This window comes from Fragaria vesca, linkage group LG4, assembly GCF_000184155.1.
Source record: "Fragaria vesca subsp. vesca linkage group LG4, FraVesHawaii_1.0, whole genome shotgun sequence".
Classification (NCBI taxonomy): Eukaryota; Viridiplantae; Streptophyta; class Magnoliopsida; order Rosales; family Rosaceae; genus Fragaria; species Fragaria vesca.
Window position 1 is genome coordinate 20,817,264 of NC_020494.1, and position 16,242 is coordinate 20,833,505.

At 36.2% G+C, this 16,242-nt stretch overlaps 1 protein-coding gene and 1 pseudogene across 2 annotated transcripts in view; both read right to left on the reverse strand.

Annotated features, from left to right (window-relative positions):
• Window positions 1-16,242, reverse strand: part of LOC101295621 — an 880,650-nt pseudogene that overhangs the window by 613,143 nt on the left and 251,265 nt on the right. The gene's annotated exons all lie outside the window — the stretch shown is intronic.
• LOC101304277 (beta-fructofuranosidase, insoluble isoenzyme CWINV1-like) lies at window positions 3,919-7,711 on the reverse strand. The gene is made up of 7 exons (XM_004297501.1): window positions 7,522-7,711; window positions 7,311-7,319; window positions 6,193-7,055; window positions 5,866-6,024; window positions 5,472-5,719; window positions 5,299-5,389; window positions 3,919-4,365 (listed from the first exon to the last, which is right to left on the reverse strand). The coding sequence occupies exons 1-7, from the start codon at window positions 7,709-7,711 to the stop codon at window positions 4,189-4,191; spliced, it is 1,737 nt and encodes a 578-aa protein (XP_004297549.1). The 3' UTR covers window positions 3,919-4,188.

Below are 16,242 nucleotides of genomic sequence, written 5' to 3' on the forward strand. Positions count from 1 at the left end.
AATGGATCTCGTCTGGTATATATAGTCCACAGGTGAGGGTATTTTTGACAAAAAAAAACTGTTAAAAGTGGGCCCATTAGAAAAGTTTTGTCCAATAAGACACATTTCACACACCTTATATTGAAGTGGGCACATTTCTTTTAAAAACATTTAAATGGGCAAAAAGAAGCTTAAATTAGTACTAAAATGTCATTTACTCAAGAAACAATACAATCATTAAGTTATACTTTGCGTCTGTTAGTTTTATCGAGTATCAGATACTTTCAATGATTCATGTGGTAGTAATAAGCAGCTGACTTTGGATGAATCTAACAACGGTTGGGTAATGCGTAAGGACCGAGCCATAGATTTCTATCTTTTTTCTTCACAAAATTCGTTAGTACCATTATGAACATCGGTTTTCTTTTTATATATTGTGTTGGAACAACAGTTTGTATTGGTCCTTAAAAGAAAAAGAAAAATAGTTTCTATTAGTTTGAAACATCTTTGGTTCTTTTATTGTAATTGTTGTTTTTTTTTCTCATATGACCATTAGAAAACACCATTCTTAAAACTCGTCTCAGATCTCCAAATTTCAAGTGTCGCTATTTATCCACGTATTTGCCTAAAATTCTTCTACGCACCGAGGTGCAAGTGAACCGAATAACTAACATGCAATATTTTGATCCGTTCATCCAAGTTGCAATATCATGCATATATGATAATATCGTTAACAAAAATGAAACCCAAAAAAATAGTCATAAATGCTTCTGACACAGGCGGTGAAGACCCAAGGTCGAAGAAGAGAAACTCTTATTATGAGCGCTTAATTTAATCGGATTAAAAATGAAAATGAAATGAAGAAATTCAATCTTCCCATACGGAAATTTGAGGACTTGCACATTGATGCGTAGATTCCGCTCAACATATTTGCTGTCTTCATAAGTATGTTTACTAAAACATTAATTGATACTTAACTGATAATTGTTTGATTTTGAGCATAAAAAATGACATGTGAGTCATGATCTTATATTGTTAATTGGACAACGAGAGTACTTAACAAGACATCGATATGATAGTTTAATGATTAAAGATTAATGATTTGCTCAATGTACATGTGATATCCTGGCATATCCTGGAATATCGCATCAGTTGTGCATTGAGGCTGGAGATGGTTACTTAAAAACAAACTAGATAAACTCAGACACCTATAGGCATAGGCGGAACCAGATTAATATCTTGAGGGTCTAGGAAGTGGGAGCGGATTTTACGATTATGGGAAGATCGAATAAAAATTAGAGACCGTAAATTCTTTCATTTCAATTTCATTTTTGATCCGATCAAATTAAACGCTCATAATTAGATTCTTCGACTTAGTGTTCTCACCTCTTTAGTTGGAAACAATTGAGACTATTTTTTAAGTTTTAATTTTGTTAACGGTATTAGTATATATGCATGAAGTGCGACATAGATAGCCGGATCAAAATACTACATATTAGTTGATTGGTTAGCACCTTAGGTAAGAAAAATCCCTAATATTAAAAAAAATTGTGTAATCACACTTTTTTGTTATTTAGTGAAGGGTCTACTATGGGGGCGCTCAAATCAAATGGGCTGCAAAATGAACTTGGGGCTGATGGGGCGTGTGTGCTTTTTATAAATTTGGGAGTGATGATACCCATCCTCTTTATGGCCTCCTTACAGTGTGCAAAACTCTTTGGTTGAGGAACTGAAATTGCTCTATTGTTCATATTTACAATGAATGCAATATGTCGATAGATGGCTTAGCTCATTATGGGCACTCTTTGAACTTGGGACACCATTTTTTTGAGAATCCACCTCCTTGTATTTTGGGCAGGATTCAAGAAGACAAAGATGGTCTTTTATGATCGAGTCTTGTTATTGCTTAGTTAGCTTGTTTTTTGGGGCTCTTAGCCCCTCCTTGTAACAAAAAAAAAAAACTTTGGGAGTGCGCAAATGGTCTCGTTCTGAGAGAGAATGAGCACGGAGAACTGCTTCAAGCCTAATCTGGCGGTGATACTTGTTAAGTTTCAGCTTGGGGAACTAATGGAGGTTCCGATTACCACTATGAAGACTCCCAAGAAGAGGGGTCGCCCTAAAGGAAAGCGGAACAAGGCTACGACCCAAGCTGAGGAGATAGTAGGTGAGGAGGACAATTTGGTGCCGAGGTTGTTGGAAGAGGAAGTGACCCTAACAAATACTAACTCCGACCCTCTGGGGAAGGAGAAGGTATTTGGGTAGGGATGATAAACAAGGCATTATGGACAAATGCTGGATTGCAGCAAGTATAACTTCTATAAAAAAAAAAAAAATCTAAGACACTTTAGTTGATAGTTGTACCACAATTGCGTGATTGACAGATTAGACTAGATGATTATTACGTATTCTTAGAAGGGTGAGGTTTTGCTTGCTAATTTTTGGCTTGTTGTTCAGTGAGTGAGCAATTTGTTTTCAATGAGATTTGGATGTGACTTCGATAGGTTACCCGGTTTGTCCTAGATATTCCTTATGTAAGTTTCTCAAACTCTAGCTTGTTTCCATAAGTTGATATTTAATGAAATCAACATTTTTCAAAAAAAGAACTTGAAGTCATTTTGTTGATCAAATAAATTATAGCATAACAAAACATACATGACTCACCCTTGTGGGCTACGTAAAAATCGAATCATGCCAAAATAAACTATGAAACTCAAGCAAAACCTAAGGGCATGTCCGGTAACGTTTTTGAAAACGATTTTCAAAAATGATTTCTAAAAGTAAAATGAGAAAGTGAGATTGCTATTTTCTATTTTGAAAATGTATTCGGTAAATTATTGTGAAAAACTAGGAAAATGAAAAAATGAAAACGTCAATTTTTGCAAAAGTTGAAAATATTTTCATTTTTCATTTTCTACGTTTTCAAAAATGTCTCACCGAACACATTTTCATTTTTAAAAATAAAAATACAAGCATGAAAACGTTACTGAAGACCACCTAGGCACCTCAAACCATCTTATTGTTGCTAACCCTACAATGGGCATTTTGATCAATAAACAATAGCTGTCGGAATAATCCAACGTATTGGAAAGCCCCTAAGACCATTTTACGCTGAGGAACCATCCTAGGGTTCAACAGAGCAGTAGTTACCCCAAAATCAAAGCCCAAGGTACACTGCACATACTGCAACTTTAGTGACTAGAGCAACAAGATTCAAAGCCCTGTGGAAAAGCATCAACCCTAGCAATAAAGCAGACCCAAGGCCCAATACCATCAGACCCGGCCCGAAATGGCAACCACCACCTATAAGCAAATCGTCGCCGCCATACGACCTTGCCTCATCGTCGCTACCCTTGAAATCACCGACTCTAGCAGAGGAGCCACCACCCCGAGCACAATCTTTGCCCCAAAAAAAAGAATCCAACAACGACGTTGCCCTAAAAGTGAATTCTATCTCATCCACATATACATGTAATAGTCATTTCGACCATAACCACTAATACATTTTTAGTAGGCATCAGTACTAAAAAATTTGTAAGTAAAACTGCAAATTTTTGGTTGATCAAATTAATGGCTGACAATGATTAACATGACAAACATATAATTGGATTATTTTGGTTCAAAAAACAAACTGTCATTCAACATAACCAAGCGTTAAGCCCTGTTTGGTATAGCTTCACTTTTAAAATAAAAATAAAAAATAAAAATAAGATTTGATCTGTACATTTAATAGTGTTTAGTAAACTAAAGAAAATTAGTTTTTTTTAAAAGTAAAAAATTTTTTTTTAAAAAACAAAAATTACAGCTCATTGGTGGCGATGGCAGCAGCTTTTAGAATCAACCTTGAGGTTGTTTTTAGAAGCTGATGTCATTAAAAACACTAAAAATTAATATATTTTATCTTGGTATCACTTTAAAAACTAATATTTACCAAACACAAAATTAATTTAATTCACAGCTGAGTATTTTTGAAGTACAATAACAACAATTTTTTTTTAAATCACAGTAATACCAAATTAGCCCGGAGACAAATTCCCAAACAATGACAAGTCCCGATAAAAACAAGCATAATGGATTGATACAAGCACAAAAAGTTGGCTCACAGTTGTTTATTCAACTCTCTTATCAATTATCTAATTTAAGAGGCACTATAAGTAGATGAGTCACATACAAGAATTAATACAACCTCCCCACTTCTTTTTCTAATCTTGATCAATTGATTTTAGCAGTTTTCATGCTCCATGCACTTCCTGCGATTTTGACACTCTCACTTCCATAATTGAAAGCATATAAATGGGTATCACCATCAACAGCCAATGTAGGATACACCCTAGCTGTTATGCACGCCTTGCCTTTTCCACCAAAACTCTCCACTATAGAGTGATCAATCTGCAACATTTTCAAGTGTACGTGTGAGAGAACAAGTTTGTTTCATGAATCGGGTATAATGAAAAAGAGTGAAGAGAGCCATCCATAAAGTGCTATGTTAACAACTGTAGAAAAAGAAAGTGCCATGCACAATAATGTGCACAGAAAGTGGGATGGACCTTTTTCGTATTTGCTTGCTACACATCATTTACCTCATCTCGAAGAACTAAATTGTTTTGATTAGAGGGAATGAACAACTGTATAGTTTTTAGAAAGGATTAATATCGGTTTACCCCAGTAAGATTTGTGTGTAATTTTATTTCAGTTCATGTTCTCTTAATTTTAAAAATTTACATTCTGAATTTTTCAAATTTCGGCAATCTTGCCCATTTGCTAAAATTATGTCTAATTTGGAAGTAAATGCTGACATAGGGCACAGTTAAAGAAAATTAGAAAATTCAAGAGGTAAATTTTTAAAATTAAAAGAATAAAGATTGTAATGAAGTTAACTGGAGAACTCAAGAAAGTTAAAATAATTTAAACCTAGGTGTGAATCGTGAAAAATAACCCATTTGTCCATGATCACCTAAAAACATACAATACGAGTATTCTGAAACGCATACAGCATATAGAAGTGACTCACATGCTAATGTGTTAGGTCAAGCTAGCTTTATAATCAATTTTCTGGTAAGTTAACATAATTGTTGCTATATATAATTTCTAAGAAATTGAATACGATACGGAAGATGTAAAAGTCCAAAGGCAGCCTAAGTAGTTGCGTGAATGTTCAAATTTCAAGGAAATGTGTAGATTCTCAAAATATTTGATGCAAATTTCTGGTGGATAAGACTTTTAAACTGGAAGACTATGGAAGTCATGACTCATGATAATAGAAAGACTTGACTTTTCAATAAAGAAATAGGAGTCTATAAGTTGTGCTTCATAGCAACTTACCAAGCTTCTCAGTGACAACTTCTCATAAAGAGGATCCACATTTACAAATGCTCCATAAGTTGTCATATCATTATCTGGGTTTAGAGAAGACCTACCAGATAAACAAAAAGAAATAAGATATGGGTTGAAAAGAGATAGACATGATCAAGAAAATGATAGAGAGAGCCAGATACCTGCTTTGGTCACTGCACATAAGAACCACATATTTGTTGTTATTGTTGTGAGACTTGAAAATTCTATAGAAGATTGCTGTCTTTTCTTTCAAATCCTTTGAAACAAATGCCAACAATCCAAATGGTCCTAGAGCCCCTTTCACTGAGGTACCCTTTTTACTACACAAAAGTTGTGCATTAGTCCAACTTGGATCCGTAACTTCTGCTTTCTTGAGATCACTTATCTCAAATGCGACATCTACATCGGCCTGTAAAAACAAAAAAAGAACACCTAAAGTTTAAAAAAATTATTCCAACAATGTGAGATTTATTCATTTTGTGCTCTTTAACGCGTGACAGAAACTCATTTCGCTTAACTTAATTAGAAACAAATAGAATGATAGGATAGGCATACCTGTGCTGCTGTGACACCAATGACTTCATGAAGTGATCCTCCTTTAAGGAGAGTGCTTGGTAACTTAACCTCCTTTGTTCTAAGTTTCTCAAGCTCTACTACAGGCCATTGCACCAATTGCTTTCCAGATTTGTCGAGCACAATAGTCCTTGGAATTGCCTACGAGAGTACAGCCAAGATGAATACAATAAGTCTAAATTCTCAAGCGAGCTCATTGAAGACTAACTTAATTGAATAGTAGCCATTACTTATCTACACCATTGACCAATTGTTAAATGTAATTGGCTAATATCTAAGCATACGATTATAAATATAAGTAAATAATACCTGGAGTCCAGACCATCCTTTCTTGATATCACCACTAACACTTGAGGACTCATTGATCCAACCCCACAAGATTCGGCGGTTCTTTGCACTGTCAAAGAAGGTTTTTGAAGCATAAAACTTACCATAATCATATCTCAAACCAGAATCACTCTCAATTGATCCATCATCTGGGATATAGATATCCTTGCTCACATTATATGTACCAATTGTGTAGTACTCTTTCCTAGTGTTGTCCAAGCTAACTTTAAGTACATGCTTAACATCCGGACCAATTGCAGATGTGTCAAGACCAAGCAACTTAGTCTTCGAAACTGGGAAAAAATCAGGGCATTCCCACATACCATTTTTCGGTGTTGAATATAATGGATGTTTAGCCTTAGTCCAATGCATGAAATCTTTGCTTCTGTAGAGGATAGCTAGTCCCCTTTGGTTCCTTTTGCTTCCAATGATCAACCTCCATCTCTTATCTGGCCCTAGCCAAGCAGTGGTAGGATCCCTAAATGAGCTGGCATTGATTTGGTTAGCTTGAGTTGGAGCCATTAGGGGGTTTTGTGGGACTTTAACCCACTCCCTAAGAAACGGGTCGGAAAGGTTTTTTGGAAATGCCAAGTTTTGAACTTGTTCTTTGTCGGGGTTGATTCCGGTGTATAAAATGGCCGGCTTTCCGCCGGGAAGGATTGTGACGGACCCCGACCAACAGCCATTGATATCAGAGAGAATTGATGGGTAGATAGCAGCTTCATGTGGAATCCAGTTGACGAGATCAGTGGATGTGGAATGTGCCCAAACAATGTTACCCCAAACTACACTGCTGGGATTGTATTGGTAGAATAGATGGTAAATTCCCTTGTAAATCAGTGGCCCTGAAAAGAGAGTGCAATAGGCAAGACGTAAGTAGAAGGTGTGGCCAAAAATAAAAGGACCAAGCATATAATCCACCAACGAGTAGTGTCTGACTTGTTATACCATATTCGATCCCCACACATAATCACATCAATGCATTACATTTACTTCCATTGAAAATGAAAACCAAGGCACCATGCCAGAAAATATAATGAACCAAACAAAAGATCGACCACTGTAGAAAATATAACTCAGGGAGGGAGAAAGTAACTAACCATTTGGATCTGTGAGAAACCAAAGAAGCCACAACATGTCCATTTCCACAGTCATCACAAGTCAAATATGAAAAACAAGGAGCAAAGAACAAACTGTTAAGAGTTGTATAAACAATAAACCAAGACAAAGACAGGTGAAAGAAGCTGAAGAAAATGCAGAAAATGAAAAAAAGCAGAGAGAAGATTCAAGGTAAGTTGAAGATACACATACCATTGATCCAATTCTTGCGAGGCTGGAAATGATAACCGGTTCTGTAAGGGTCTTTAGCTTGGGGATGTGTTGAAGTAAGTTGGGTAGTTTGAAGGTTGCTATAGACATGGTGGGAAGCTTGAAGCTCAATAACACCATAAGAAAGCAAAAGTGAAAGAAGGCAGAATTGCCAAAGAGAGAATATCATCATGGCTCTATTGGCTTAGTGGGGGTTTGGAAAAATGGTACTCTATGTTGGGTATATATAGGCCAGAAACAGTACTTGTCGAATGAAGTGATCTTTTGTTTCGTTTTTTTCTCTTTTTTTCTTCTTCTTTGGTGGAAGTCAAGGATGGAGGGTTCTACGGAGATCGTTAGAGGTGAAACACAGGATAAACATCCCAGCATACAATCTAGCAAGTTTGTGATAGTATAGAAGAATTTTTTAGAAGAGAAGGATCCTGGAAATGTGGGAATTTTGGTTGAAGATAAATAACTGGCAAACTACATAATTTGGAATTTGGATCAGCAAAATAATGGTCAAAGGTCAAAGAGCAGAATTTTTTTTTATTTTTGTTTTGGCCGAAGTTAATTCATTTCCCGTGTTGGCTTCCTGCACAATGAAGAAGACAAATCAAATGTCTAATCAAATTTTTTTTTACGTTGAATGCCACCGTCCATTCTTTTTCTTCATACCAAAAAGAAGTAAACCTCAAGCTAAATATGTACCACGTTAACAACGTAAACCATGAGAATCAAAATCATAGAAGTTTTAAATACACACTCAAAACTACACATCCTGTTTTTTTATATTTCAAATTAGATTTATAGGTATGTTACATTAAATGGTCAAAACATACTTCTGTAATAATTATGATGTTTCACCTTGGCAACAACACTATAGAGACGTTGATCATGCTTTTGAGACGAGAAATTTCCTTTACAGCGGCTTACAGCATTTTGACGGGTTCCTCTCTATTAACGTCTATTGGATCGACTGTTATTCATGTAGTGTCGGTGGATCCAGCTCTTGTTAGAGATGTGGTGACGGCGAAAAATACTTATGGTCAGAAAGAGGAGTTGGCATGGCTCTAAGTTGCTTCGTTAAGCGTGCTCGGAATGATGGTCCTAATACGGTGGTCTGCCCGCTGGTGCTTGAGTTCACGTCAAAGTTGGCTCTTCCACATGGAGCTGGGATGATCAAGGTGTCTCCAGCCAAAAAGAGAAAGATTGGGAGGCCGCTGGGATATGAAGTTGAGTGTTGTTTTTTTGGGTCCTAAGAAAGCTAAGAAGAGGAGTTATTGGAGTCAATAGACATTGTTTGTTGGAGAGATTTCCGGTGGTGAGACTAGTGGTGCTTTTGATGGTGATGCATTGGAGGAGAAGACGGTTGAATTACATTTATCATATTATTTGATCATTTAAAATAAAAGTTAACTATAAATTTCAATGGTTGAGATTACTTGATAAATTTTAAGTACTAAATCATAACTCCCTTCTTTATGGTACTCAATTAAAGAAAATCTCGCAAGATTCCTTAACATAGAAACCATCAAAAGCGATAGATAGTACAGCAGCACATCATGTGCTCAACCTGATGATTTCCCTTGTGTTTCACTCAAGAGAGGCTGCTCTGAAACATTGTACTTGAATCCAGAGAGAATTTAATTTTCAAGTCAACCCACTATCGTCTTTAGAATTTATACTAATATTAGGACACTGTACAATACTCGGTCCCTAAATTTTCTACGAATCTCTAAGCTAGTAACTTCTTTAATGCTCACTGTCGAAAAAAAAACTTCTTTAATACTCTAGTACTTGATGTATCTCTTCCGATCACTAAGTACTACTAATTGTTTAATAACATCTCAGCTGGTTTAAATCCTCTCGTCTTTGAGTATGCACGCGTATTATGCGAGCTTTTAGATTCTTAATCTGAACGAAAAGCAATTAGCTTAGCAACATGTATGTATGGATCCAGTTACCTAATCCACTTATCTTATCAGTTAAAAAAAATACATAAAACTTAATTTGCTCTATGCACATCGATCTTTGAATCTCATAGATCTTTGAATCTCATACATTAGCTTTGAATTGAGGAAATATAGAGACGTAGGGAACTCTAAAAGTTCTAGATTTTGACAATGGAGTCTAGTACTGGTCATCGATCTATTATTCTGTTTACCCCAAACCTAATTTGAACATGGTAGAGGAATCATGTCGATGATGATACATTAAAATTAGAACTTACCCAAAGGGAAAAGAAAAACTTGGACACGACCTTAAAGATCTTAAAGACCTTAATGTCGACAGACATGACATTAATCTAAGTCGATTCTATGCTCCACTCTATGATTAGATTCTTATTTGCACAATAGTACTGATGAGCATTTGTAGACACTAACTAATAACTAATCAATGGGTTTCATAATCACATTGATGAGTTCCACGAGTGACTCATGAACAAAGATGTTGCCTTTTTAGTGCTTTGTAACAAGCATTACGTGTTACAATTTTTTTGTTTGTTCAAATGCCTTTTTGACTATGTCAATAATCAATGGACTTTTTTTTGTTGAATATGAATCACAATTATTTATCGAGAAATTTTATTAACACATCCCTAATTACTATATACACATCTTATATTTAATACACCATCTATTAATTTTCTTATTTTAACATTTGACTAGATACACATTTTAAACTTCCTACAATACCCTCATTTAACATACATAACTTGTTCACTAAATTTAATATACACAACTTATACATTAAATACACAACTCATTCACTACACATAATTTTCTAGATCGGTTACTCAAATTTTTTTCTTAAAAAAAAATCACATTACTAAGATTTTTCTCAAAATGTTTCATATTTCCTCGTACTGTTTCACCTCATTAACATATTCTTCAAATGTATTTAATTTTTCTCTAAAGCATTTCACCTTGTTAAGATCTTCCTCAAGGGATTTCATTTTGTTAACATCTTCTCCTATCAGTTTTCCTCGACAATTTTTATTCCCAAATAGCCCCTCTTACTCAAATTGATTCTAAGATTTCTTGAGCCTACTGAATCAAAACAAAACAAAACAAAACAATACATCATCAAAGTCCTTAACGGAACTTTTAGCATTAGAATGAATTAATCGATTCTTGGGAACCATTGCATAATATTCATATGTGGTGTCAAAATATTGGTACTCGATTCAAGTTAAAAATTAAAAAATGTTTGAAGTACAATAGTTAATATTAACGTTTTAAACAATATATTTTATTTCAACTAAGTTTCTTTACTTTTGATATGAATGTATTTTTTGGTAATTTTACATACCTATAAAGTCTTATATAATTTGTATAAAAAAAGAGATGTGTATATAGCATTTAGGGATGTGTTAATAAAATTTCTCTTATTCTTTTTTTAGGAAAAATTACTATATTATATAATCCAAAGTTACAACTAATGATTACAGTGGACAAGAACCGAAATGAGTTCAACCATAAAACCTACCAAATCCAGAAGCCTTAATACATTCTCACAGTCAACCTTAAGAAGAAACAACCATTTCAAACACTAAGGCAACACAACATGCTGTAGTAAAAAGGCAACATCTTTGTTCATGTCTCTGCCTTTTTCAGAAGGCACAATTTCTAGGTTGTTCACATCACTGCATTCAGCAACCTCAGCAGATTTAAACACCTGATCTTGGATGATAATAGGTTTTCGTACCTGAACTGAACTTTTTGGGGGGGGGGGGGGGGGGCGGCGCAGAAAATCTTCGAACAGGAAGAAGAGCAGTTTGGTCTCCCATCAAAGTGAATTTCCCATTGACCATATTTCGGCTAAACCCTAACCTATTGCGGTCGCCTCTGAGCCAAGCGAAGTACGCGGTGGTACTGGTTTGGAGGCAGCAAGGCAGACGTCATCTTTGTGAAAAATCAAAGAGCTTTGCATAAACCAACCAAAATACCAAATTATCATAATAGAAGTGCATTTCAGATTCAATGCATGTCAAACTTGATAATATTTCTAAAATGTTAGGTTATGTCATGGCCGGGTGACCCTAACCCTAATTTCCCTTTAGTTTCAATAAAGGTTCATCAAGTTATTCATAGCCTCTAGCCATAGAAGATATATTTTTGATAGGGGAAAATTTTAAGAACATGACAAATAGTCCACTCTTATTTTGGTGTTTCAAGTTTCAAAACAATCATAACGGTACATGAACTTGTAATCTCAACCGAAAATATGTACATACCGTTACATTCTCCGTTATCTAACGTGTTTTCAGTTAACTTTGAGGGGCAAATCTATCACTCCTTAATTTAGCAGTAATAAATTATTAAACTCAATAATTAATAAGGAGAGGGAAATAAGAAAGAAAAAAGTATTGTTGTCTCTTTTTTTCGTCCCTGTTCAAACTCAGCATACACAAAAATGGTGATCGAGGTAGGACTGTAGGAGGAAGTTGGAAGATGATTTGATTTGGTAAGTTATGGAAGAAAGGGTTTGAATATATATCAGTGGGCGGCCGGGTATTGAGTAAGAAAACTTAGAGCGAGAAAGCTATGTCCTAGTTTTACTTGAATTGGGACAAGCAGCGAAGTATTTTTTTTTATTTTATTTTATGAATATGAGCTTTTCATTAAAACCAAACCTGGTAACTTAATTACAAATACAACGAATAGTAAGCAAAGAAACTGGCTAAGGGAAAACAACAAAGTTTTTGAGAATATATGGTCTAAGTTTACAAGATTAAAAAAGTATATAAATAGAGAAAAAAAAAAAAACAATAGTATAAAGAAAGAGAGAATGGAGAAAACCCAAAACCATTATTTAAAAATAAGAAATTATATAGAGTTAACGGTGTTATTAACGGTATGTGCTAAAAGTGTGACGACCTTTAAACATCACGTACTATTTTGATTGTTTTGAAACTTGAAACACCAAAATTGATAATGAACCGTTTGTCATGTACTGTTTTTAAAATTTTCCCTTTTGATAGTATGTCAATGTTGATAATCAGGAGGAAAACTAGTCATACGAACCCAGAAGAAGAGTTCAGTCATAGGTACCTGAGAGATGGGAGAAACTCCATCATATATTGGGAGAATTAATGATGGGAGCTTTGTCATACCTCCAAGGGCCTCCTCGCATGACTTTGTTTCAGTTCGGTTTGAGGTCAAAAGTGATCAAGAAACGATCTTCAGTACGTTGTTCAACCCTATAGCCTTTCTTCAAGACCCACATACGGTGGAGATCTCGCTTGAGATCGATCATGAAGGTCGGGAGGAGGTTAAGGTCGAGCCAGTAGCTGTGGTGCCCGACGCCGGGGCACACCTCCTTCCATGCATCTTTGAGACGTCAAGCACATCATGAGGGCAAGGGATTTTACAAAGGATGCAGTGACAGCGTCAATGGACATGGTAGGAGATTGGAGAGAAGGAGTGTCGAGAGGTTGAAGAAAAGGATAATACCCCAAGGGTGGATTGGCATCTAAGATGAAAGCCTAGGGTTTTGGAGAGTACGGCTGCCGCTGTGCTAAAGGAAAGCAAAGAAGCGAGGTCCATAGATCTTGTGTAGGGAATGACACATAACCAAGTGGTTAAAACCACACACCAATGTCGACACCTATTTTGATTTTTGAACATGAAGGTACCAAAATGCTTTTATATATTTCAGCACCTTCTCCACGTACGTTATATGGATGTAGATGTCTATCGACCAAACGACATATATAATCAAAGACCTGCTCGATCCATGGGTGTGATGCTCCATGATTATGGCCAGACTGGCTTGTTCTATAAGGTTAATTAACACTCCCCCTGATCTAACCAAATAATTGATCACATATTTCTTTAATATAGCTAGACCTCTCTATATATCTCTCTTCAAATCTAACAAATTCTATGGCATTTGCTTCTATTATTGGTGTATATATCAAAATGATAAAAGTATACAAGTATACAACCTTACGAAATCGATTGCGATAATGTATTATTGGTCTCGAGGGTTAATTTGTCAGCTACAAGATCGTATCCAAGATTGCTCGACATGCTTGCGCGCATGTCAGCCACTCAATCACTTCAGTCTGGCTTCAGATGACCAAGCTTTCAGTATTATACATATGGGAGGTATCAAGCTGCAGTCTGCATGTTTGATTCACCTGTATTCATTCTTTCACGTACATGTATAAGGACCACAGCGTGCAGCTAGCTAATACTTGAGAATTATCATCAATATGTTTCCCTTTTCGCTGGGTCAAATTTGATTCACAGGCCATGCCGGACATTAAAACAAAACGAAACCCAGCTCAATATTGGCATGATCAGCTTAGTATTATTGTATTTATATAGAGATATACACCATCCCCATACCTCAAATATGGGGCAACATAACTGCATAGTGCTATCTTTTTCATTTTTCTGTGGTTCAAAAAAATACAACACGTTGATCTGTCTTGTGTTTGTTAATATATATAGAACAATATATTGTGTTTCAAAGAAAATCGATTAGGGAATAATGTGCTTTTCATTTAGGGAAAAAGCCTTAATGCACAAATAGTATCTTTTCCTAACCCAAACCAATCAAAAACAGATTACACAGCCCAAACCAATGTTTCCTAGTAAAAATACAGTTATACTCCAGTCTTAATAACCGCTTCCAACCCACTCCGAATTCAATTCCTTCATCGACGCCACTCCGAATTCAACAGTTCTCACCACTTCACTCCATCGACGCCGCTTCGCTGCTTCAGTCAATCGACGCCGATTCGCTTCTTCAATCCATCGACGCCGCTGCCTCACTCCTCACTCCATCAAGACCTCAGCACCCATCCCCGCGCGCCGCTTCGCTGCTTCAGTACTTCACTGCCGCCGCTTCACTCAATCGCCGCCGCTGCTTCACTCCATCGCCACCACTATATCGCGCTAAATTCTTCTTTTTCAGGTGAAAAGAAACCCTAGCATAAATCTGTGTTTGTACCCCTAATAATGTTGTCTGGGTTCATATTTCTCTGCTTCAATGTGTTTTATGGCAATGTAGAAACGGTGTGGCAACTTTACTACCCCTAGTACAACTTTACTACCTCTAGTAAAACTTTACTAGGGGTAGTAAACTTTAATTTTTGTTTGCATGTCAGTTATTTCCACTATCTAGATGTGTCTAATGGTTGTGTTCAATACTAGGGGTAGTAAAACTTTGATTTTGTTGAATGCGAGTTGTTTTCTAGGTCTGCATGTGTATAATAGTGTTGGAAATAGAAGTTTACTACCTCAGTAGAAGTTACAAGGGGTAGTAAAATAAAGTTTTGTTTGCACATCACTTGTTTCTCTTTCAGAGTGTATATTGGCCTTGGAGATGTTCTATTGCAAGTTTACTATTGCAAGTTTACTATCCCCAGTTGAAATTTACTAGGGGTAGTAAACTTTTTAATATGTAGTTTATAAAGACAGGATCAGTAGGGGTAGTAAAACTTTGGTGTTTTGCATATGCAGGATGGCACGAAGGCAACTTGTTACTAGTCCAGAGTCTGAGGAAACGTTCGTCAACACAAGCATGAAATTGCGCTCATATATACAACGGGAAAAATTGAAGGTTCCCCAAAAAAGAGCGAGACAAGAAGAAGAAGAAGAAGAAGAAGAAGTGGAACAATATTTTATAGAGAAGAGAGCATTAGAAGTGGCAGAAATAGAGAAGGATGACAAGGAGGAGGAGGAGGACGAGGATGAGGACCTGGAAAAGATTCCGCACACTCAACAGAAATATACTCTAGTAACATTCTTCAAATTAATAGAGAGTCACAAAGACAAAATCCCCTCAGAAACATGGCAGCTGATCAGTCAAACTTGCTTTCGTGAAATGATTAACGCATTTAGAACCAGGAGCATCGTTGCGGATCAGGTCAGCAGATTTGAGTTGGATATAGAAATTTTATTGAGGCACTATTGCAAGGAGACAAAAAAGTTTATGTTTGGAGAAAAAGAAATGGAGATTAAAGAGAAAGATGTGCATCTTTTGTTTGGATTAACAAAAGAAGGTGAAAATGAGGAAGAGAAAATCTCCAGGAGAAAGAAGAGCAGCCAACAGTCAACCATATTCGGCAAAACGAAAGGATCCATCTTTAGGAAGATGATCCACGACAAGTTGACAGAAGAGCTCAACAAGATTAAGAACAAGGAGGCAAAACCAAGGAAAATTGCTTCCTTGATCATAATGTACCTACTGGCTACTTTCTTCTTCAACACATTTGGGAGCCAAATTGAATGGCAAATGGTGCTGACATATGAGGACCTAGAAGCAATAAACAAAATAAACTGGTCAAGAAAGGTGATTGAAGCCTTCCATGAAGGAGTGAAAAAGCATGTCAAGGGCAAGCCAAAGGGTCTGAATGGTTGCGTAGTTCTGCCTCTGTACTGCTTCTTGGAGCGTACAAAAATCAAGGAAATGATCCAGAAGAAACAAGCAGATATGCCAAGATTTGTAAGATGGTCCACAAATGGCATCATCTAACGGAAGCGACTATCTAAAGAGAACCGAAAAAGCTGAGTAAAATTGGTTTTGGTTTTCCAAATATTATACAGCATTGTACTTAGATGATGTTTCTAGAAAAACTGAAACAAATCTTTATTTTGCAAAAAACAGGAACTGGTTGCTCAAGGTCCATGGAAGGATGAGGAAGAAAGCACTTCCGGATCAGAGGAATATGGCACCCCAGACGAACATGGCACCCCGAGCTTTGAA